The following is a 23,500-nucleotide window of genomic DNA, read 5'->3' on the forward strand; positions in this document are numbered from 1 at the left end:
CAGGAAATCCAAGTCTACATATGACTTAATCTGTCTTTAGAGACTGCTGCAGACTGCCACCATAAAAGGTAATTTTTTTTTTTAAGTAGTTAAGTCAGGAGGAGCTCAAATCTTTGCCCCAGTTTCTTTCTTTGACACAGCCCAGATAACCTCTCCCTAGCTGGTTCTGCCAACATGTTATTTTGCAGTGTGCCATGGATTTTGTTTATAGGCATCCAAAAAGTTGTTTTAAAATGTAAAATATTTTCTTTTGAACCTGTTAACTCTGGACATGAAATAATCTAGAATGCAATTGATCAATGCATAGATTCCTGCCTATACAATTAGGCCATTATACCTTACAGAACAGGAGTAGGCCATGCGGCCCGTTGAGCCAGCTCCGCCATTCAGTAGGATCATCCACTTTTCTGTCCTTTCCCTAATAACCCCTTGATTCCCTTACTGATCAAAAATCTATTCATTTCTGCCTTAAATATACATGAGGATTCTGCCCCCACAGCTCTCTGTGGCAAGGAATTCCAAAGACTTTCAACCCTCTAAGAGAAGAAGTTCCTCCTTATCTTAGTCTTAAATTGGTGCCCCTTTATTATGAGACTATGGCCCCCTCACCCGGGCCCCTCCCATGAGGAAACACATCCTCTCAGCATTTACCATTTCAAGCCCCTTGGGAATCCTATATGTTTCAATGAGGTCACCCCTCATTCTTCTAAATTTCAATGAGTAGGGCCCCAACCTGTTTAACCTTTCCTCATAAGACAATCTCTCTATGCCGGGGATCATCTTAGTAAACATTCTCTGAACTGCATCCAATGAAATGATATCTTCCCATAAATATGGGGACCAGAACTGTTCACAGTACTCCCAGATGTGGTTTCACCAATACTGTGTGCATTTGCAACAAGACTTCCCTCCTCTTATACTCCAAACCCCTTGAAATAAGGGCCAACATTCCATTAACTTTCCTGATTACTTGTGTGCTCGCTTTCTGTGATTTGTGCACAAGTATTCTCCAGTCCCTTTGTGTTGCAGTTTTCAACATTTTTTTCTCTATTTAAATAATACTCTGTTCTTTTGTTCTCCCTTCCAAAATAAACAACTTCACATTTTCCACATTATACTACATTTGCCAACTTTTTGCCCACTTAATTAATCTATCAATGTCTCTTTGTAAACTCTTTGTATCCCTCTCGCAACTTGCCTTTCCAACTACTTTTGTGTCGGCTGCAAATTTGGCTACATTACATTCGCTTCCTTCATTTGAGTCGTTAATACATATTGTAAACAGTTGTGATCCCAGCACTGATCCCCATGGAACCCCACTGGTTACAGGTTACCAACCTGAAAAGTAACCCCTTATCCCCACTCATTGTTTCCTGTCCATTAGCCAATTCTCTATTCATGCCAATATACTGCCTCCAACACCATGGGCTCTTATCTTGTGACTTAACCTTTTGTGAGGCACCTTAACGAATGCCTTCTGGAAGTCCAAATCCAACATCTACTGGTTCCCCTCTATCCACGTTGGTTGAGACTTCCTCGAAAAACTCTAATAATTTTGTCAGACATGAGTTCCCTTTCACGAAGCCGTGCTGACTCTGCTTGATTAGATTATGGTTTTCCAAATGTGCTGCTATTACTTCCTTAATAATTGATTCCAACATTTTCCTGACAATGGATGCAAGGCTAATTGGCCTAAAGTTAGCCACTTTTTGCCTCTCTCCCTTTTGAAATCTGAGTCTCACATTGGCAGTTTTCCAATCCTTTGGTACTTCTCCAGGATCCAAGGATGTTTGGAAAAGTACAACCAGTGCATCCACTATCTCTGTAGCTACTACTTTTAGGATCCTAGGATGCAAGCCATCAGGGCCAGGGGACTTGACTGCCTTTAGCCCCATTTTCTTCTTTAATACTATTTCTCTAATGATGGTGATGCTACTTAATTCCTCACACATATTCTTTAGTATTAATGGCATGTTTGAAGTATTTTCCATCAAGAAGACTTATGCAAAATATCTGTTTCACTCCTGTGCCATTTCCTTGAATTATCCTGAAATGTCTGCCTCTGCTTACTTACTGTCTTTCCTACTAATCTATTTGCCCAGTTAATTAGGCTCTAATTAAGGGTCTACACTGTTGCACTGTGAACACTTTACATAAGCCAGACTATTGAGTAAGCGACAGATGTTAAATTTGAGGAGTCCCAAAGAGAGGAACCTCTACTTTAGGGAACTGAACTGTTTCAACTTTATTACTTTATTTACTGTAATATTTTTCTTTCCATTTAGGGTGTGATAAATCTGGAATCTTTGGGCAAGAAGGGTTACAATGTCCCCAAAGCAGGAACCATTCAAGTGGTGAGTTTGGCAATCCTATAACTTTTTTTTTAAGAGCAATGACAATAGACATGCATGCAAGCCATTCTTCAATTTCTAATCTAAAGCACCGTGTTTCTCCAGTCGCGCACCATTGGAAAACACTCTGAAAAAGCTGCCAGAGCATTTTTGAGGTATTCAAAATGGTTCCCACCTCTGCTGACTCAGGAACAGAAAAACAATCCAGATTATTTTCTGGTGCAATTGCTTTTGAATAAATACTGATGAGAACTGGGCATTGAATGATGGGTTAGTCTTTAGATTCCATTGCTGATGAGTTTGCCAACAGATGCAACAGTTTAGTTCTTCTTGTTCTAGGTTATTACTTTTGTCATAACAATAACATATCAAAGGTCTGGGAAAATGTTCTATGAGAGTGCTGGTGGGCAATATTATGGCAAACTGTATTGTTCGGCAAATACTGAAAGGAATACACAGGACAGATACAGGCAAGATGTGTCCCCGGGTTGGGGAGTCTAGAACAAGGCAAGACCATTTTAAAAAAGGGGGAAGCCACTTGGGATTGAGATGGGGAGAGATTTTTACTCGAGGGCTGAGAATCTTTGGAATTCTCTACCTCAGAGTGCTGTAGAAGCTCAGTCACTCAGAACTTTTAACGCAGAGATTGATTTCTAAAAATCAACGACATAAAGGGATATGGGGATGGTGTGGGGTGAAAAGGCATTGAAGTGGATGATCAGCTATGATTTTATTGAATGGTGAAGCACGCTCAAAAGGCTGAATGGCCTGTTCCTATGGGCAAATTGCTGACCAAATATGCTCAATGTATTTGTAATGTTGGGGAATTGTATTGCCGACACATTGACTAGAAAAAGGTCTGAATAGAGATTACAATGTCAACAATACCCTGACAACCTCAAAGAGCGCGCACAGAATTTTTGCAACTGTGTTTGGCAAATGCACCCCTTCCATTACCACTGTGAGTGCCCTTTTTCATGGAGCTATGTTGCTACAATTCCTGTTGAAAATAAGACCTAATTAAGATGATATCATTCCCATAAGTCTGGCAAAATTGTCTGGACTGAAATCTCCACAACTAGGAAAAAGGAATTATTGGCTGAATAGGTTCAACTGGGACAAAACTAAACAGACTTGATAGCATCCAGGACAGCAGTTCACTTAAGTAGAGTTCTAGCCATCCACTCTACCACCAATCAGCTTACACTGACGAGAGTGTACAATATTTACAGGATGCACTGCAGCAACTCACCAAGGTTATTTTTATAGTACCTCTCTTCCCCTGTGATCTCTCTGACTGAAAAGGAAAGGGGAGCAATGTCATGGGAGCACCTTCACCTTCAAGTTTCCCTCCAAGTCTCTGTCAGTTTTCTGTACTGGTGAGTAGTGTGATTTCAATAGCAAAACTCCCAACAGTACCCTGCATACTCTTAGAGAAAGATTTGGGGAGGAATCCCTCCGTCTTGACTCTTGATGATCTGCACCTCCGTTTTCTGCATTTGGTTAGGAGAGAGAACATTCCATAATAGAGAAGCCAATTCTTGTTGTTTGGATGTCTTGGTAACTTTCCTTGGACATTCACCGCATGACCACCGACTGAAACGGAGAGAATGCCAGTTCATCACCTCAGCATGTGCTGTGGTGAAGCTGAATTTAAGAAACAGTGCAATGTCCTCAGCAATAATGATCTTTAATCACATTGATTTTTTTTCTTTCGATTAAGTATTGTAAATAATTCAAGATTCTGTTATTTAGCAAACTAACATTTTATGCTTTTTTTAAAAAAAACTACAATTGAATTGGACGTGATTCCCTAGTCCCCCGCGGAGTGTTTCTTGCTGTCTCCTGCCATTGGCTGGCAGCAGGATCTTCTGGTTCTGCTGCTGTCAGTGGAATTTTTCATCGAATCCAATCCACACTACAAGGAAATCCATGGTGGGGGGGGGTGCCATCGGTGGGACCAGAAGATCCCACCAGTGTGAGCAACCGGAAGATCTCATCTCATGATGTATCAAAATAAACATTAGTTAAATAAGATTAATAATAAGAGAATGGCAGTAAAGAGTGATAAATCCCCAGGGCTAAATGGTTTCCATCCCAGGGTTTTAAAGGGAGTAGGTGAGAACATTGCAGATGCCCTAACTGTAATCTTCCAAAGTTCTCTCGATCTTGTGGACTGGAAAAATGCATACGTCATTCCACCATTTTAAGAAAAATGAGAGGGGGGAAGCCAGGGCATTATGCACCTGTTCACTTAAATCATCTGTTGTCGGGAAATTGCTACTGTCTACAATTGAGGATAATGTGCTAGAAAACCTTGGAAATTTTACGGCCAACATGGATTTGTGCCTGATGAATCTGTCTGAATTCTTTGAAGAAGTGATTTGCATACTGGTCAAGGGAATGTCTCGGAATACCACTTAAATCGACTTCCACAAGGCATTTGATAAAGACCTTCAGAAGAGACTATTAACCAAAAGGGAGTCTCATGAATTCAAGGCAAATTATTCAACTAGTTGGGAAATTGGCTCGGAGAGGAGGGTCAATGGGCAGGTACTTTAATTGACAGGATGTGACTCTTGGTGACCTGTAACAATTGACACTGAGGCCTCAAATATTCATTGTATTTATTAACTACGTAAATGATGGGAAAGAAAGCCACATATCCAGGTTTGCTGATGACAGTGATAGTTGGCATTCTAAGAATTGTAGATGGAAGCATCAGATCAAATACTGAGGCAAATAGATTCAATGGAGGCAAATGGGAGATCATCAACTTTGATCAATAAAAGGATAGGACACATCCTTTCTAACTGGTGGAAAGCTCGAAATGGTGGAGACCCAAAGAGACTTGGGGCAGGACATTTTTAGATGGCAAGTTTTCTCACCTTGATCCCCAAAGAGTTGGGAATGCATCCCCCTCGATTCTGAGGAGAATTGATTGGCTGGAGACAGACTATCCACCTCTCACTCAGGCAGAAGTCCTGCCTTAGAGCTGTCTGATTGGCCAGCAGCCCTGTAGTCCCAGCAGCACCATTGGCAGCAGTGGCCAGGACTGGGACTACAAACAGTCCCCAGGTTCTAAGTCGTGGAGTCCAGGACCAGGTAAGTGTAGGGTTCGCTGACAGAGGGGGGCGGGGGGGTGTGAGGTTTTTGATGGGAAGACACGGGGGTTGGGGAGCATCTGTGGGCAGCAGATCTTGAGGGGTGGGGCACCTTTTCTGGAAAGGGGTCCTTGAGGGATGCACCTCCCATCCCTCACCCCCTCTCCTGCCTTGACACATAGACAGAGGAAAGGCTTGGGAAGTCTGGAAATGGAATTCCCAGCCTCTGGCCTGTTCTTGTAATCACAGTATTTGCATGATTGGTCCAGTTAAGTTCCTGGTCAGTTGATTCCGCCCCACCTCCAGTACACTCTGTGCCCTTGCTTCCCTCAGAGCTGCTTCCAAGCTGTGTTCAACATGCAGGACTGATGATTTCATCAGCTGATGGTTTTCAGTCAGAGGTTTCCTTGTTCATGTTTGACCCAATACAATGAGACTCCATGGGATCAATATTGAGGACTCCCAGGGCCAACATTCCCTCTATAGTGTTTGATTTCAAGTGTGTGGATAATTTACTCAAGTGTGCTACACTTTTGAATGTCTTTGCGCAGCCAGGCGCACACTGTAATTTGAAGGAGTCACCTTGTGCGTTACCTGCGAGGGGACTTGTGGGTAGCTGTGCTATGTAAAGGGATCATCCTTCTCTATTGTAGCACCATCTCTGATGGGTCTGTCTGAGGGGGTATATCCAGCGAGGGTGATGGAGGAGTCTGAGTTATGGGCTGAAAGATATGATTCTGTTGCTTGACTAATTTGTGGGACAGCTTCCTGATTTTGATACAAAACCCCAGCCATACTTTAATTGCATCTTTTATTTACAAAATCTCTCATTATTTGATAGTACTTAAATTTACATTTTTCCATCAGTTAAAAAATTCCTATTGGATTAAAAGTTGGATGTACTGATGGAATAGTTCTGCATTCTTGAATTCTCACTTCTCCTGAATATTTTATTGTTCCTTGTTCTGTACGTATGTTCTTACTTAACACATCCTTGCTCATATGGTAAACTGTAGGAAGGGAAATTCCATCTTGTTCTTTGGTGAAGGCAACGAGTGCATTGTAGAATATCAGTCTATTTCTTGTAATTTTAAGTACTTAAACTACTATTCTGTGTAAATAACACATTTTCCAAGAATTGTGCTGTCTCATTCTGTGCTTATTGGTACTGACTGCAGTGTTTCTTTTGCCTACCCTTTTCTGTTGTGCAATTTTCCCTGTGGTTTTTGATACTGGAACAAATATTTCCTTCACGCCAATAGGTTAACTCTTCAATCCAAACACATCCGGATTAACAGCCATTAATTTTGGTGAAATCGCGGGGTTATTTTGTTTCAATGGGGGGGGGGGTTTCAAAATAAAATAAAATAGCTAAAATCAAGCTATAATAATGGATCAGATGTGTGTTTTTAATTTAAGTGTACACTAACAATTTTTTTGGTCAGGGAGATGATCAGTTTAACAAAATTGGGACATCTAAGTAAATGATTTTGAAACCTGCTGGAAAGTTCACAGAAATCATTATATAAGGGAACAAATCTGCCAAAAGACTCTACTAATCTTCCACATGTTTTTCACTTCGCTTAAACTGTGGCTGATGATGAACTTGATAGTTGGGTTTGGGTGTTGAAGCCTTCATATGAGATCTGGATGAATCCCAATTTGGTCTCTGTGGTAATCTTTGTCATTGACAAGCATATGACTCTCTATTGCGTGATCTTAGTCAATAAACATAGTGACTAGCTCTTTAGCTCTGAAGAAGAGTAATACAGACTCGAAACGTTAGCATTTTCTGTTTTTATTGCAGATTTTCAGCATCTGCCGTATTTTGCTTTTGCTGAATATTAGTGGATAGTTGGGGCCTAGCACAGACCATGTGGGCCATCTATAGTCACTCTGTCCTTTACTGTATATTAAAATCACTTCCCCACAGCAGCTCTTAGAGTAAGCAGCCCTATTATTTCATGATTTCTCTTTCCCTTTTCTTAATGGAGCTATATTTGCAATTTTTCTTTCTAAAGGAGTGACTTCTGAATTGGGAGTGCTTTGGAAGATTATGGCTCAAGAATCTGTAATTTCTTTTAGTAACTTCCTCTAAAACCTGTGGGAAAAATATTAAATCCTGGGGATTTTTCAATACCATATTTTTTGTAATACTGTTTTCTTACTTTAATAAATCTGTTAAGGTTAATCACCCTGGAATGTCAAGTCTGTTATCCTTTTCCTCTATTTTGAAGACTGGCACAATCTGGGGAAACATCTTCAAGCTGTGGGGTAGCACAGTGGTTACCACTGCTGCCTCATAGCGCCAGGGACCCGGTTTCGATTCCTGGCTTGGGTCACTGTCTGTATGGAGTCTACACGTTCTCCCCATGTCTGTGTGGGTTTCCTCTGGGTGCTCCGGTTTCCTCCCACAGTCCAAAGGATGTGCTGGTTAGGTGCATTGGCCATGCTAGATTCTCCCTCAGTGTACCCGAACAGGTGTCCAAGTGTGGCGACTGGGGGATTTTCACAGTAACTTCATTCCAGTGTTAATGTAAGCCTACTTGTGACACTAATAAATAAACTTTTTTAACATACAACATCTGTTTAACAAGATGTCTATAGTTTTAAGTTTACAACTTTAGGCATCCTGTTAAACAGATGTTGCATGTTAAAAATAACAATGGCCCAGATCTTCCGAGCAGTGGCAATAATCATTGGATTGTTGCTGTGATCAGAATTTCTCCCAACTTGACCCTGCTAGGCACATCTACCGGAACTTTCTGAGCCCGGCTTTCGTGAAAATGCACAGAGTCCATCATGGAACTCTGCTGAATTGGCATATGCCCCATTTTTATGACTCTAGCTGCCACATGATAAGTTTGAATGTTCCAGTCTGAATGTTAGTGAATGAATGTTGGTGGATGGGTAAATGGGTATGCTGGGTGAGGGGGCAGAGCCAGAGTGAGGAGGTAGTTGGGTTTGGGGGGGGGGTTTAGTCAGGGGGATAATGGTTGCGCTAGGGGAATCATTGGGGATTCAGCTGTGGAATTATCAAGATGATAAACTAGATTTTGATCTGTCTAACATTTCCTGGGTAACTATTTAGGTTAAGTACTGTGAACCTATCTAAAGTCTTGGAGACATTTGCAGAGGGCCTGGAGAGCAGGAGAATTGCCCGTCGTAAGTTGGTCCACATGTCAGGACTTCCTCAGGGTCCTGATGTGTATCTTCAGTCATATGTCCAGTCTCTGGATCTTCTGGAGACTGGAAGATTTGGTCCAGTACTTTGGGAGGTGTCAATGTCCTCAGTGGATTCAGCTAGAATTTCCTACTTGAATCATTTTTCTAATACATTTATTCATTTCCTTGTTGACCTATTTTTGTTTGGGGGAAAACAGGATTTGTGAAAGGGAAATCCTGTTTGACAAACCTACTGAAGTTTTTTGAGGATAATACAAGTAAAATAGATAAGGGAGAACCAGTGGATGTGGTGTATTTGGATTTTCGGAAAGCTTTTAATAAAGTCCTATGTAAGAGGTTAGTGTGCAAAAGTAAAGCGCGTGAGATTGGGGGTAACATGTTGGCATGGATTGAGAATTGAATAGCAGACAGGAAACCGAGAATGGGAATTTTTTTTTCCAGAGTGACGGGCAGTGACTAGTGGGCTCCCACTGCGATCAGTGCTTGGGCACTAGCTAATCACAATTTATATAAATGATTTGGATGAGGGAACAAAATTAATATTTCCAAGTTTGCTGATGACACAAAACTCGGTGGGAATATGAGTGGTGAGGAGGAGGTTAAGAGACTTCGAGGTGATTTAGACAAGTTGAATAAGTGAGCAAATTCATGGCAGATGCAGTATAATGTGGATGAATGTGAATGGCAGAATATTATTTAAATGGTAAAAGATTGGGAAATGTTGATGTCCTTGTACACCAGTCACTGAAAGCAAGCATGCAGGTGTAGCCAGCAGTTAAGGCAGCAAATGAAATGTTGGCCTTTACTGCAAGAGGACAGGTACAGGAGCAAGAATGTCTTACTGCAGTTGTAGAGGGCCTTGGTGAGACCACACATGGGGCAATGTGTGCAGTTTTGATTTTCTTATCCAAAACGTAATACACTTGCCATAGAGGGAGTTCAGCAAAAGTTCATCAAACTGATTCCCTGGATGGCAGACTTGTCATATAAGGAGAGATTGGATCGACTGGGCTTGTATTCACTGGAATTTAGAAAAAGGAGAGGAACCTCATTGAAACATTTAAAATTCTGACGGGGCTGGACAAACTGGATGCAGAGTTGATTTTTTTTCCTCTGGCTGGCGGAGGGTGGTGGTGTCTGGAATACAGGATCACAGTCTCAGGATACAGGGTAGGCTATTTAGGATTGAGGTGAGGGGAAAAAGCTCTCCAATGAGGGTGGAACACTGTCAGATTCTCTAGCACAAAAGGCTGTGGAAGCCAATTCACTGAATACATTTAAGAAGGAAATAGATAACTTTCTAGACTACAAAGGTGTCAAGGGGTATGGGGAGAGCTCAGGAGATAGAAGGTCAGCATGATATTGAATGGCGGTGCAGGCTCATAGGGCCAAATGGCTCTATGCTACTCTTGCTCTCTTTGTTTCTATGTTGTTTTGGCAATAGTGCAGAAAATTACCAATAGTTTTTGTCCTGTTTGATTGCATTATCAATTCAATAGGAATATTAAAATTTCCCATGACTGTTCTTGGTTCCATATTTACTTCATATTTCTAATGAAGCGGATCAGTAATGGTGCCTATTCCCAACATTCACTGTGGCACAAGTGACACTAAGCTGCATAGAGATGTTAAAATACATGACCAAAAGCTTGATCTTAAAGAGGAGAAATTTGGGGAGAATTCCAGAGTTTGGGGCTGAGGCAACTGAGCCTTGGAGACTATTGGTGGAGCGATTAAAATCAGGAAAGCATGAGAAGCACAGAGATCTCTGAAGGTGGCAGGGCTCAAAGAGGATTATAGAAATAGGAAGAGGCAAGGCCATGAAGAGTATTGAAAACGCAGATGAGAATTTTAGTATTACCAGACTGGGAGCCAGTGGAGATGAGTTGAGTTAGGGCATGGGCAGCAGGAATGGAATCAGGTGAGGTAGTTCTGCCCAGCTGGATGCAGGAAAAGCATTGGAAGAGGATGATGTGGTCAGTCTTTTCAAAGGCTGCATACAGATGGAGGAAAGATGCTTTATATGGTCACAGTTGCATCAGATGTCATTTCTGATTTTGAAAAGGATCATTTAAATTGGAGTTGCATCACAGATCAGCCATGATTTCACATACTGATTTGTGGAGGTTCGAGGGGCTCCAAAGTCCTTGAATCTCCTGTCCGCAAGTTTCCGTGCTGTAGCAGGAGCAGAAACCTGATTGCAAGGTAGGCATGGACTTGGGAGGCAACATACATTCAAGGACTTTGGAGAGGAAAGAGAGGTTGGTAGCATCTGTGGGGAGAAAATAGAGCCAACATTTCAAGTCTAGATGATCCTTCGTCAGAGCTCAACCCAGCAGGTTGAGACCTGAGATTTTCCAGTTTTCTGTTTTTGTTTCAGATTCCAGCATCTGCAGTATTTTGTTTTTATAAAGGAGAGATTGGTGACGGGACAGTATTTTGCAAGAACGCAAGGGTCCAGAGTTGTATTTTTTTTGAGGAGTTGATGAGGATGGAAGATTTGAAAGGAAGTGGCGGCGGCAGTATGAGGCAACTCCATGCACCAGTTTAAGTTTATTATTAGTGTCATAAGTAGGTTTACATTAACACTCTAATGGAGTTACTGTGAAAATCCCCTAGTTGCCACACTCCGGCGCCTGTTCGGATACACTGAGGGAGAATCTAGCATGGCCAATGCACCTAACCAGCACGTCTTTTGGACTGTGGGAGGAAACCGGAGCACCCGGAGGAAATCCACGCAGACATAGGGACCACACAGACAGTGACCCAAGCTGGGAATTGAACTCTGGTCCCTGGCGCTGTGGAGCAGCAGTGCTAATCACTGTGCCCCCCACAGTTTATGCTGTGCATTAATAATGCTTATTATTTAGGTTCAATTATATTTCAATTGACAGCTTATTATTTTTTTTGTGTACACCAGTCATAAATTACCATATGATTCTGAAATGCTAAGTGCTGCTTTTCTTCCCACGTTCCCTCCCACCCTCTGAGGTAAAAGTTTGAGATAGCTGGGCATACTTTTACTGAGATGTTAATGAGATCATCATTTGTAAACATCAATCTGACTGAATTAAAGGCTACACTTCTTTACTTTTGTTGATTTTAAATTGATACCCTGACAATTGCTGTCTATTTGCAGACCTTATTCAACCCAAACAAAACTGTGGTCAAGATGTTTTTAGTGACCTATGACTTCAGCGACATGCCACCAAACCACATTACACTTTTGCGACACAGAATATTTCTGGTGCCAGTGGAAGAAAATGAAGGGACACATGAAAATATGGAAAATTCAGAAGTGAAGAAGAAAGTACTATGTTATTTGATTCATTTGAGGTATGTAAATTCTGAGAATGTGCACGAGTAAGAAGCATTCTTTGTTCTTCATAGAATCATAGGGTGGACTATAGTGGTGGCGGCATGAGTTTCCCCCACTGGTCATAGCCACACAACACCTTTCCATGGAGGCCCGATGAGGTAATTAGGCCTTTGTGGATGATGTCAGGCCTCTCACTGAATTAAGGACCCAACAGAGTGGAAACCCTCTCCCAGAGCTGCAGTACCTGATCCAAGGCAGAGCCCTAGGGTGTGGTGGCCATTGGCCATTGCTGTTATTTCATTGGGACCTCCGCAGAGGAGCAGTGATGTATCCTCTGGAGACGGGTAACAGTGGGTGGGCTGGTTGCCGGGGAGAGGGCATTGGCTGGGTGGGGGAAGTATTTTGCAGCAAGGGCAGTGGGGTGGTTTGCTGGGAGTCTCTTGCCCCGCCCTGATGTCGGGAAGCTCGATCGGACAAGGAACGGCTTTGAACTAAGGACCCATCCACTAGAAGGCTTAATGCACCCTAATAGGGTTTGCTGAGTGGCCTCGCAAGGTTAGATGGCCCATGTCTATTGCTGGTTGAATACCAGCTGTGATAGGTTGAGGCCTTCAAGTGACCATGTGAGGTCCTCCATTGTCCCCTCGGTAAGTATGTCACTCACAAGCCTCCTCACCCCAGACTTATTTGGAAGGGGGAGGGAATGTGGCAGAATCTCCATCTCGCACCCTCAATCACACAGTCCCCCCACCTCAATTCACCTCTGAGGGGCATTAAATTTCTCCCAGAGACGGAGAACATTTGGTCTATCGTGCCCATCCCCGCTCAAAATGTAAATCAGTGCATTTACCATTGGTTCTATTGATGGGTCAGTTCATTGGGCTGTGGGTCTTGAGCATTTAAACATTTCGGTTTAACTTTTTTTTTAAAGTTTCAAAATAATTATTTTTATTAGTAGTATGTACACAAGAATATAATATTGTGAATGCTGGAATTCTGAAATAAAAACCAAATGTTGAAAGCATTCAGCAGGTCTATGGGAGACAGAAATGGAGTTAACTTTGTAGTTTGATTATCTCTCTCAGAACCCATATGCACAAACATGGTATGTATTTGTGTAAAATGCAAAATCATCCTCACATAACTTAGTAAATTAACTGAAGAATGAATAGATATTCAGCATTTCTCCAACAAACCATAGAATAATACAACATGAGCATCCATTCCCAGTCTTGTCATTAGAGGAGTTGCTAAGTGTTCCCAAAAATTGAGGACTCCCCAATGGTTAAATGTTAAATCTGAAGCAAGCTGCTCTATTTGCAGCAGGAGTGCACCAAACCTCCAAACAACTGTCTAATTCTCCAAGCAACATCTGCCTCGCATGTGGCAGAGTTTGCAGATCAAACATTGGACCATCAACCATTTCAGAATTCATCAAAACCAGAGTTGAAGCAAGTCTTCCTAGCTCCCAATAGATTGCCGAAGAAATGTATCCAATCAGGCAGATTATAAGGACCCTTGGTTCAAACATTTAACAGCGGAGAGTTAGCCAGCTTTGTCCGGGGAGGCAATGCAATTGGCTCCAGCATCCTGAGCTTGAAAAGAAGCAAAACATTGTTAAAGATTGAAGTTTATTTAATGGTGTCACAGGTAGGCTTACATTAACACTGCAGTGAAGTTACTGTGAAAATCCCCTAGTCCCCACACTCCGCCACCTGTTTAGGTCCACTGAGGGAAAATTTAGCATTGCCAATGCACCTAACCAGCGTGTCTTTTGGACTGTGGGAGGAAACTGGAGCACCCAGAGGAAACCCACTCGGACATGAGAACGTGCAGACGCCACACGGACAGGAACCCAAGCCGGCAATCGAAGCCAGGTCCCTGGCGCTGAGTGTCGGCAGTGCTAGCCACTGTGCTACTTGGATCAGGTGCTGGCAATCCTTTAATGCCTCTGGAATTATGCCCCAGTATGAGTACAGAAACGGAAGGGAAAATAGATTTGATCATCTGTGCGTGATGGGGATGAGTCAAATTCTGTTTGGCCGTAAAAAAATTCCTTCCCTTTGGTCTGAGGGAAATATCATCGATTGTTAATCTGACAGGATTTGAGTTGATATGTAGGGTATTTGGGAATTTTCCACTGGAAACTGGCATAATTTTAAATTGATAAGTTTTATTATCCAAATATTCACCACATTCTACTTTTATATCTAATTGTGCAGGTTTCAAAGTTCAAAGTCTGCAAAAATCTACTTGCACAGTGATATCAGGCTGCTGTTTTCCCGAAAATCAAGTGAAGTGGATTCTGGGATACCTTATGAGTTAAAGTCATTTACAGAAATGCCAAGAAATCCAAAATATTCACCACGAGTTTAGCACATCAATTTCAAGATTATCTATATTGCAGTTCAATGATTATTTATCTAGCAACTGGCTCTAACTAGTGGAACAAAATCTCAGTTTCAGTTCAGTGTTAATGCGCATGCTTTGTAATAAACATTAAGGATTTGTTTAAAGTGCAGTTTCCAATTGTGGCATTCTGTAAATTTTGATTTTGAAAAGCACAGGAAACTTGCTTTAATGTAAACCTACAATATTTAATAGACACTTTTGCCCTCAGTTCATCAAAATTTAGCTCCTTGTCCTCCGTATCAACATCCCATTTTATTTTGAAACACTGATTTATTTACCTTAAATATCTTCCATTGCCTGTATTAATGATTATTGTAATTATGTGGTTCTTATCTGTAAAATGATCAGGGCCACAAAAACAAATATTTGCAGTGTTGGGAAGAAATAAATAGAAAATGGTGGTTTTAACTCTTTAACCTATAGATCGAATGCAGTATTTAATAAGGCACATCTTAAGAGGCACTTATCTGAGTAATGCTTCTTTTTTCATTTATACTTTTGGGAACTTTCACCCCTCCTCTCGAAAAACAGAATTATGTGTTTAATTGGTTTAAATGTCTTACCAAAAATTCAGTTTGATGCATAAACTGATTTTAACTTGTTCTAAATATTGCCTCCTTGTATAGAGAATTAATATTAACCAGACTATTGAATAGGGAGAAAGGGGAAGGTAAGAAAACATGGGGGAGTTGGCAGCAGTTTATGAACACTATTTTGGATTTTAAAGTGAATTCTTCCATTTTTAAATTATCTCTTTGCCTTAATTTCTTCACCTATGCCAAGCACCATTTTCTATTTTGAGAGGGTGGGTGTGAAACTTCTTCCCTAATTTTTGCTAACACATTCTTCCATTAGCAAATGCATAAGATGGAAGGGAAACACTCGATTAGTTTGATTTTTGCATTATTCCTTAACCAAGTGAGGAATATCTAGCCCCTGCACCTCCAACACACTCACACACCCAACACGTGACATTTCAAATGGTTGTGCTACTTGGTGCACAGAATGTGTATACAAATGCACTGTGGCACTTAGTGATGGTATATTTAATGATCTTCACGTTTGCCAAAGTGTTTTTGGAAGGGGGTGTTTTCTTAGACAATGGACATCCAGGTAGCCCTCTAGACTGGAATAAATTAAACTATACATTTTTGTATAGACCATCTATAGGTTAAAGTGTTAATTAAGATGTTTCCTAATGTTAGGATTTTTTCATTATGCACTGTGGTACTCTCTTTGGAAGGTACGCTTCAGAAATCTACATCTGTTTATGTTATCATCATCATTGTTGTCCAAACTCTTAAACCTACAAATCACATTGTTGAAACAGTTGTAGAAACATGAAGCTAAGTGAGGTAGATTTTTTTTGATGGAATAAACTGTTCCTGTAAAAATGTTGGTTTTGAATGTTCTTTAAAATTTGTGCAAAATAAAATATTTTGAGTCCATTCTTATGTACAGTACAGGAATTTACCCCGATCGCATAACCTTGAAAGCTGCTGATCCATATAGACCAAAAGGATAATCCAATTTCATCCCTGGCTAGTTGTAACTAATCTCACCTGGACTGCAGTAAAAATGCTACATTGCCATTAGATGCCCACAGGTGTAGAAATAAAAAACAGGCTTTAAAAAACAGGCTTCAACTGCTGGTAATTAGCTAGAAATGTATGTGGAAGGTGTTGAGTAAGAATAAGCTGGGGTTTGGCTGTGATTTCTCTCCCTCTCCAATAACCTGCCAACAGTTATCTTGGTCCACTAGGGAGAGGTACCCTCTGGCATCTCAAGCCTGTGGAAGCCTTATCCCATTAAGGAGTCAATGTTTTTAGAGGATGGGAGAAATATTGGCAAGGAAGTAAATGTCTATATTGAAGGTGCACAGAATGAGGTCTGAGTGCTTCACCCGACTGCAATGCATGAGATCCAACTGACCACCATCCGTTCTGAAATACTTTTTATACATTAAAAATTGGTACAATGAGGAAGGCCCTAAGATAATGCCAGGTCATCCCAGGGTCCATGGGAATGGAATATAGGCCCCAATTCTGTAAAAGAGAGAAAATAGAGCTAGATGGAGAGGGAAAGGTGAGGAACAGTAAAATGAAGGGTAAAAGTAAACAAAAATTAGAGGGAAGAGTTGAAGAGACAAATTTACTTTCTGCTTTGTTCTCTTGTAAGGGACTTGAGGGCAACGATAAGCATTTTTGCAATGTTTAGTGAAGCAGCTAGAGAGTTATAATTGTAAAAACTTAACCCGCAGGATTAAATTTTAAACAGTAAGTTTCAGGGGCTTCATCTGACCGAAAACTTCTCATTATAGAGATATTTCTTTATTCCGTTACTATAGCAGTCATGTTATCCTTCATTATAAATTATTCTCTATTTTTTTTTTCCCCCCTGCCTCAATTGAAATTTAATTCTCGTTTGGAGGCTGGCCTTTACATTATTATCTGGTGGAAAGTTCAGGCAGGCCTTTGTAAAGTTCAATCTTCAGCTGGGTGCCAGGAGGAAATGAGCAGAAGGAAGCATCTGGCCTTTGGCTTACTCTTCCCTGACAATCCATCTGTGAAGAAAAATGCCATATGAGAAATAACAGTGCCTGGTTTAATAAAGGTATCGCAAAATCATTCTTGCACAATACTGTACCTGCACTGCACATGTATTTGTGCCTTCAACTCTCAGTATGCCAAGTTATACATTCCGGCTCCTGAGAAAACTCCTCTACATGTGATCGTGACAAGTATTTTACAGTATGCCACAGAATGCTGAATTTTAAAGAAAAGTATTTTCACCATTTGTTTGAAATAATGTTATGGTGTGCAGATTTATATTTGTAATATAATTGTGTAGATTTTAAGTTTAATGTGTTAATAGGAGTGTCGCAATGTTAATAAAAAGTACATTCAACCCAAAGCACTGGGTTATCTACAGAAAGGTGTCCTCTAAAATTGTTTACATATTGTACTTTATGAAAGATAATTGCTTTGCCTCAATCTTGTGGCTGTTAAATGAGTATAATTTGCAATGAATACAGCCTTGCAGGTGTATCACAGTATTCCAAACACTTCAAGCAAGACCAGGTAGGAGGTTCATCTTTGAGGACATTCAAGTGAAAGCTAGAGAACCATGGTAGTCATCTGGAGCTGAAAGTACATTACAGACAGAACCACAAGGAAAAAAAAACTTGCATTTATGTTGCACCTTATCAAGTCCTCAGGATATTCTGAACCATCTCCCCATCAATCAATTCATTTGCAGTTGTGTAGGTCCCATGAGCAACAAGTTTATCTGTTTTTGGTGGTATTGGTTGGGGGAGGGATATTGAACAGGATGCCAGGGAAATTTCTTGCTCCTCTTCAAATGCTTCATTAACAAGCAAATTATAACACCTCTTGACTATGTAACCATCACTCAGTACTAAACGTACGTGCAAGTCTAGATTAGGTGTTTAAGGGTAAATCCACATTCTTCTGACTCTGGTAAGAATGGTATTATTGAGTCAAACTGACACCAGGCTAACAAACACACAACTAACAACATATCCATCAGAACTTAAAAAAATAAAAACATTTTGAAATTCCAAGTACAAAGTAACTATTAGTGACCTTGGCTGCTGATAAAGGTGATCAGGGAAAGCATGTGATGTTGCTCAGACCGATGCCCAAAAAAGGAAGCTGCTCTTCACCAGGGTCATGCCTAATACTGGAGACAGCAAATTTCAGCAGTTAATCTTGATGCCCCTCCATCCTTTCTATGCTTGCCTATGGTTAATCTAACGGTATAACTTTTCCAGAATTGAATCTTGAAATCAGATGAGAAACACTCATTTCTTGAACAATTGAAATTGTATGATAACTTTATAATTTCAAAGTTCCTCACCACTGCATCTAAGTTTATTGCGCTTAAAAATTTCATATGCAAATACTGTATTGTCTGTTCAACAAACTGCGCATTTATATAGCACCTTTAACATAGTAACATACCAAGACACTTTACAAGAGCATTTATTAAGCAAAGTTTGACACCAAGCTTCATAAATATTAGGACAGATTACCATAAATTTGATCAAAGAGGTGAGTTTATAGTGTCTTAAAAAGCAGAATGTGTGAACAAAGAACAATACAGCACAGGAACAGGCCCTTCGGCCCTCCAAGCCCGCGCCGCTCCCTGGTCCAAACTAGACCATTCTTTTGTATCCCTCCATTCCCACTCCGTTCGTGTGGTTGAAGATTTTAAAGTATTCAATAATAAACTGTGCTCTCAAATGTTCAGACAGCGCATTGAGCAAATTGAGTTTAGTTTATTTATTAGTGTCACAAGTAGGCTGACATTAACTTTGCAATGAAGTTACTGTGAAAATCCCCCAGTCTCCACACTCCAGCACCTGTTGGGGTACAGTGAGGGAGAATTTAGCAAGGCCAATGCACCTAACCAGCACATCTTTTGGACTGTGGGAGGAAACCAAAGCACCCGGAGGAAAGACACGCAGGTTGAATGTGCAGACTCCACACAGACAATGACCCAAGCTGGAAATTGAACCTGGGTCCCTGGCGCTGTGAGGCAACAGTGCTAACTACTGTGTCATCGTACTGCCCCTGAGCACCATGTGGCGTGATACTGTCATACGGAGAATCTAAGGTTTTATGACCAATTGCTATAAATGCCTGCTGGTGTATGATAACTATGATAGTAGATGTCAAGTGTCATGATCAAACTCGACTTTGAGGTCCTGTAAGCATTTATTGTTGAAGATGTAAAATGACTATTTGTAAGGGTTCTATGAAGAATGTTGACACCTGTGAAGCCTGTAGTCCAGCAAGCGTCAGTATCTAAAGTTGAAAAATATAGGATTTTCACCACCACCTCATTTTGTTTTCCTTTTCACTCATCATTCTAGTCCTGGCAGCCCAGATAGCCAAGAGATCAAGGAGGTGAACTTGGTGTCAGAACAATCCTAATACATAATAGATTACGCTTTTAAAATGTTCTAATAGTTCCTTAAGCAAAAGCACAATGTGGTGTGAAACTGAATGGCCACAGCACTGAAGGAAGCTCTTCTGCCTGTTGTCTCGGTGCTGGCTCTCTGAAGGAGAGTGCCACTTCCCCATCTTCTCCCCTTGGTCCGGCACATTCTTCCTTTTCAGATAATCAATTCCCTCTTGAATGTCTTGATCGAACCTACCTCCACAATACTTCCAAGCAGTGCATTCCAGATCCTAAACACTTGCTGCGTAAAAATGTTTCTCTTCAAGCTGCCATTGCTGCTTTTGCCAATTGTGGGGCAGCACAGTGGTTAGCACTGCTGCCTCACAGAGCCAGGGACCCAGGTTTGATTCCCGGCTTGGGTCATTGTCTGTGCGGAATCTGCACGTTGTCCCCGTGTCTGCGTGGTTTTCCTCCGGGTGGTCCAGTTTCCTCCCACAGTCCAAAAGATGTGCTGATTAGGTGCAATGGCCATGCTAAATTCTCCTTCAGTGTATCTGAACAGGCACTGGAGTGTGGTGACTAGGGGATTTTCACAGTAACTTAATTGCAGTGTTAATGTAAGCCTAATTGTGACTAATAAATTTATCTTAATTCTGTGCCCTCTGGTTATTGATCCCAATAATGGAAATGGTTTTTCCCTATCTAATCTGTCCAGATTCTCCATGATTTTGAATACCTCTGTCAAATCTCCTCTCAACTTGGAGCCATTCTTTCAAACTTTTCTGCACTCTTTCTAATACCTTCACATTCTTCCTAAACTGGTTCCCAGAACAGGACGCAGTCCTCCATTTGAGGATGGACCAATGTTTTAAGATATAAAATCCTGAGGAGTTTTGGAAGTGTTGATGTGGAAAGGATGTTTCCTCCTGTGGGAGAATCTATAAGGGTCATCCATTTAAGAAAGAGGTGAGGAGAATTGTTCTTCCTGAGGGTAATGAGTCTTTAGAACTGGTGGTGGAATATTTTTAAAAGAGGTAGATATGATTCTTGATTAACAAGGGGATGAAAGGTCATCGGGATAGGTGGGAGGTTAAACTCACATCAATCATGGTCTTGGTGAACGGTGGAGCAAGGCTCAAGGAGCCAGGTGGCCTACTGTTCCTAATTCATTACACAAGTTTAACAACTTCCATTCATAAGTATTCTATGCGCCAGTTGATAAAGCTCAGGATGCAGTATACTTTATTAACCACTTTCAACTCTCCTGCTACCTTCAATGAGATGCACACAGATCCATCTGCTCCTGCATGCTCTTTAATTGCTGTACCCTTTTATTGTACCAAAATGAATCACTTCATGCTACTCTGCATTAAATTTCATCTGCCACTTGTTCAGCCACGCTTCCAGTTTGTCTATATCCTTTTAAAGTTCTGCACTATCCTTTTCATGGTCATAATACTTCCAAGTTTCGTATCATCCCAAATTATGAAATTGTGTCCTGTACGCCAAGGTTATAGGTCATTAATATATTTCAGGAAGAGCAAAGATCCAAACATTCCCTGAGAAGCTCCACTATAAATCTTCTTCCAGGCTGAGAAACAACCATTAACCTCTATCCTCTGTTACTTGTAAGTAAACCAATTTTGTATCCATGTTGTTATTGTCCCTTTTATTCCATGACCTCTAACTTTTCTCAAAGACTGTGGCGTGGCATTTTATCAAAAAACCTTAGGAAGTCCACGTACTCCACATCAACAGCACATGATTGTTATTTCATCAAAAAACTTAAGGGCAAATTGTGTTCAATTCACTTACTTAAGATTGTGTTGACTATTAATTAACTCATATTTTTCCAAATAACTACTAATTTTGTCCTGAATTATTTGAAAGAAGGCGTAGCCATTCACCAGTCCTCTGGCACCACTCCTGAACCTAAAGAAGATTGAAAAATTATGGCTAGTGCCTTCCTAATTTTCACTTACACTTCCTTGGATGCATCTCCACCAGGACTGGTATTTTACAAACTTTTAAATGCAGACAACCTATCCAATACCACCTCCATATCAATTTTAATTCTGCCTCTTCCAGTAATCTGTGTACCTGGGTATTTCTCTCTGATGTTATCTCCTGGTTACCACACTCATGCCAAGTTAGTGTAAACCCTCTCCAATAGCATCCCAGCTCTGTATAGGTACAACCTGTCCAGTCTGTACAGCTCATTCCCCCCCACAGATGGTCCCAGTATGTCAGGAATCTAAAGCCTTCCCTCCTGCACCATCTTTCCAGCCACACATTCATCTGTTTTATCCTCCTATTTCTATACTCATATGAGTAATTTGGAGATTACTCCCATCCCTCTTTCTACCTATGTTTGATACAATGTGGACAATGAGTGCTGGCTGCTCACCCCTCAGGGTGATCTACAGCCCTTCAGTGACATCCTTGACCATGGCATCAGGGAGGTAACATACTATCCTGGATTCATGTCTAAGGGCATGAAAATAACTGTCTGTTCTCCTAACTATCGAATCTCCTATCACAATTGCTCCTCCAGTTTTCTCTGTGCTTCCTGTACAGCTGAGCTACCCGTGTGCCATGGACTTGGCTCTGGCTGCACTCGTCAGATAAATCATCACTTCTATCAGTATTCAAAACTGAATACTGGTTAGAGAGTGAGATTTTTTAAAATTACTGGTTCACAAGATATGGGCATTGCTGATTAGCCCATCATTTATTCCCCATTCCTAATTTCCCTTGAGAAGGTGGTGATGAGCTGCCGCCTTGACCTGCTGAAGTCCTTGTGGTGCAGGTCCACCCACAGTGCTGTTAGGAAGGGAACATCTAAGGGGATGATGTGAAAGGCACTACCTGCCTGTTTCTTCTTGACTGCCCACTGGTCACCCATTCCTTCTGTCACTGCACACTCTTAAGCTGCGGGGTAACCACATCTATAAATATACTTTCCACAAAACCTTCAACCTTGCAGATGCACCACAGTGAAACCAGCTGCTGCTCAACCTCTGGAACTCGAGCTGCTGTTGCTGATGGCAATTGTTGCACATGTGGTTATCCAGGACATGGGAAGTTAGTGACTTGAGTCAGTGACTTGGACTCCAGCCAAATTGTTTTGACTTGTGAGTTGAGGGGCGGCACGGTAGCACAGTGGTTAGCACTGCTGCTTCACAGCTCCAGGGTCCCGGGTTCAATTCCCGGCTCGGGTCACTGTCTGTGTGGAGTTTGCACATTCTCCTCGTGTCTGTGTGGGTTTCCTCCGGGTGCTCCGGTTTCCTCCCACAGTCCAAAGATGTGCGGGTTAGGTTGATTGGCCAGGTTAAAAATTGCCCCTTAGAGTCCTGAGATGTGTAGGTTAGAGGGATTAGCGGGTAAATATGTGGGGATAGGGCCTGGATGGGATTGTGGTCGGTGCAGACTCGATGGGCCGAACGGCCTCCTTCTGCACTGTAGGGTTTCTATGATTCTATGACTGGACTTGGACAAAATCGACTTGGCCATCATTCCTAAGTTTGAAAGAAATGTTTTTTTTAAATCCTGGCATGATGCAGTCAATCAATGTTTCAGCACTAACTGGGAAGTATGTAGCCCAGCACTGAATTTGTTCTCTTGTGTGATCTCACCCATTGCCACTGCTGATTGGATACTTTGGATTCTCGATTGCCAGATCCAGGACAGCGATTGACTGACCAGATTGTTAATCAGCGGTTGTCCATGTGCCAGATTCCCCATTCTGACCTTTCTCACTGACTTTGTGTGAGGCGAGGTCTGTTTGTTGGTGTCAGTGGAAACACCTGGAGGCAGAGGATCCAACTCCCAACGTCTGAATTAAGTAAAGGGACTGAGCTCAGTTTCCACCAGCACGTGCCACCCTCACTGAAGGCTGAATACAGAAGCTTTCCATGGTTGGCCTGTAGACTGGGTGGTCATGTGGATGCTGGGATAACATGGGTACGTAAGGGGCCATGTGTCTGTCATGTGGGAGATCCCCCCCACCCCCAAGTGCGGACAGATACACAGCATGTAAGAGCTGCTCAGAGTATTCACTAAACTATTGTTGTTCTAAGTCCTTGGTCACCAGACATTGGAATCCAGCACTTCTACATTGTATCAGGAGCAAATGCAATGACACAAGGACGTCATCGCATCAACCTGCTCATATTCGACAAAAAAATCGTGGACAACTGGGC

The 23,500-nt window shown here is 41.5% G+C and overlaps 1 protein-coding gene across 6 annotated transcripts in view; it reads left to right on the forward strand.

The window, feature by feature from the left end:
• Positions 1 to 17,301, forward strand: part of atosb (atos homolog b) — a 143,909-nt gene extending 126,608 nt beyond the window's left edge. For all 6 annotated transcript variants that reach the window (XM_078219476.1, XM_078219472.1, XM_078219475.1 and 3 more), the window contains 3 exons: positions 2,286 to 2,354; positions 11,781 to 11,977; positions 14,183 to 17,301. In XM_078219476.1, coding sequence (XP_078075602.1) covers positions 2,286 to 2,354; positions 11,781 to 11,977; positions 14,183 to 14,336 — 420 coding nt within the window. In that variant the 3' untranslated portion in view covers positions 14,337 to 17,301. The remainder of the gene's footprint in view (positions 1 to 2,285; positions 2,355 to 11,780; positions 11,978 to 14,182) is intronic.
• The last annotated feature ends 6,199 nt before the right edge of the window (positions 17,302 to 23,500 follow it).

The sequence above is a fragment of the Mustelus asterias genome, chromosome 1, assembly GCF_964213995.1.
Source record: "Mustelus asterias chromosome 1, sMusAst1.hap1.1, whole genome shotgun sequence".
Classification (NCBI taxonomy): domain Eukaryota; kingdom Metazoa; phylum Chordata; class Chondrichthyes; order Carcharhiniformes; family Triakidae; genus Mustelus; species Mustelus asterias.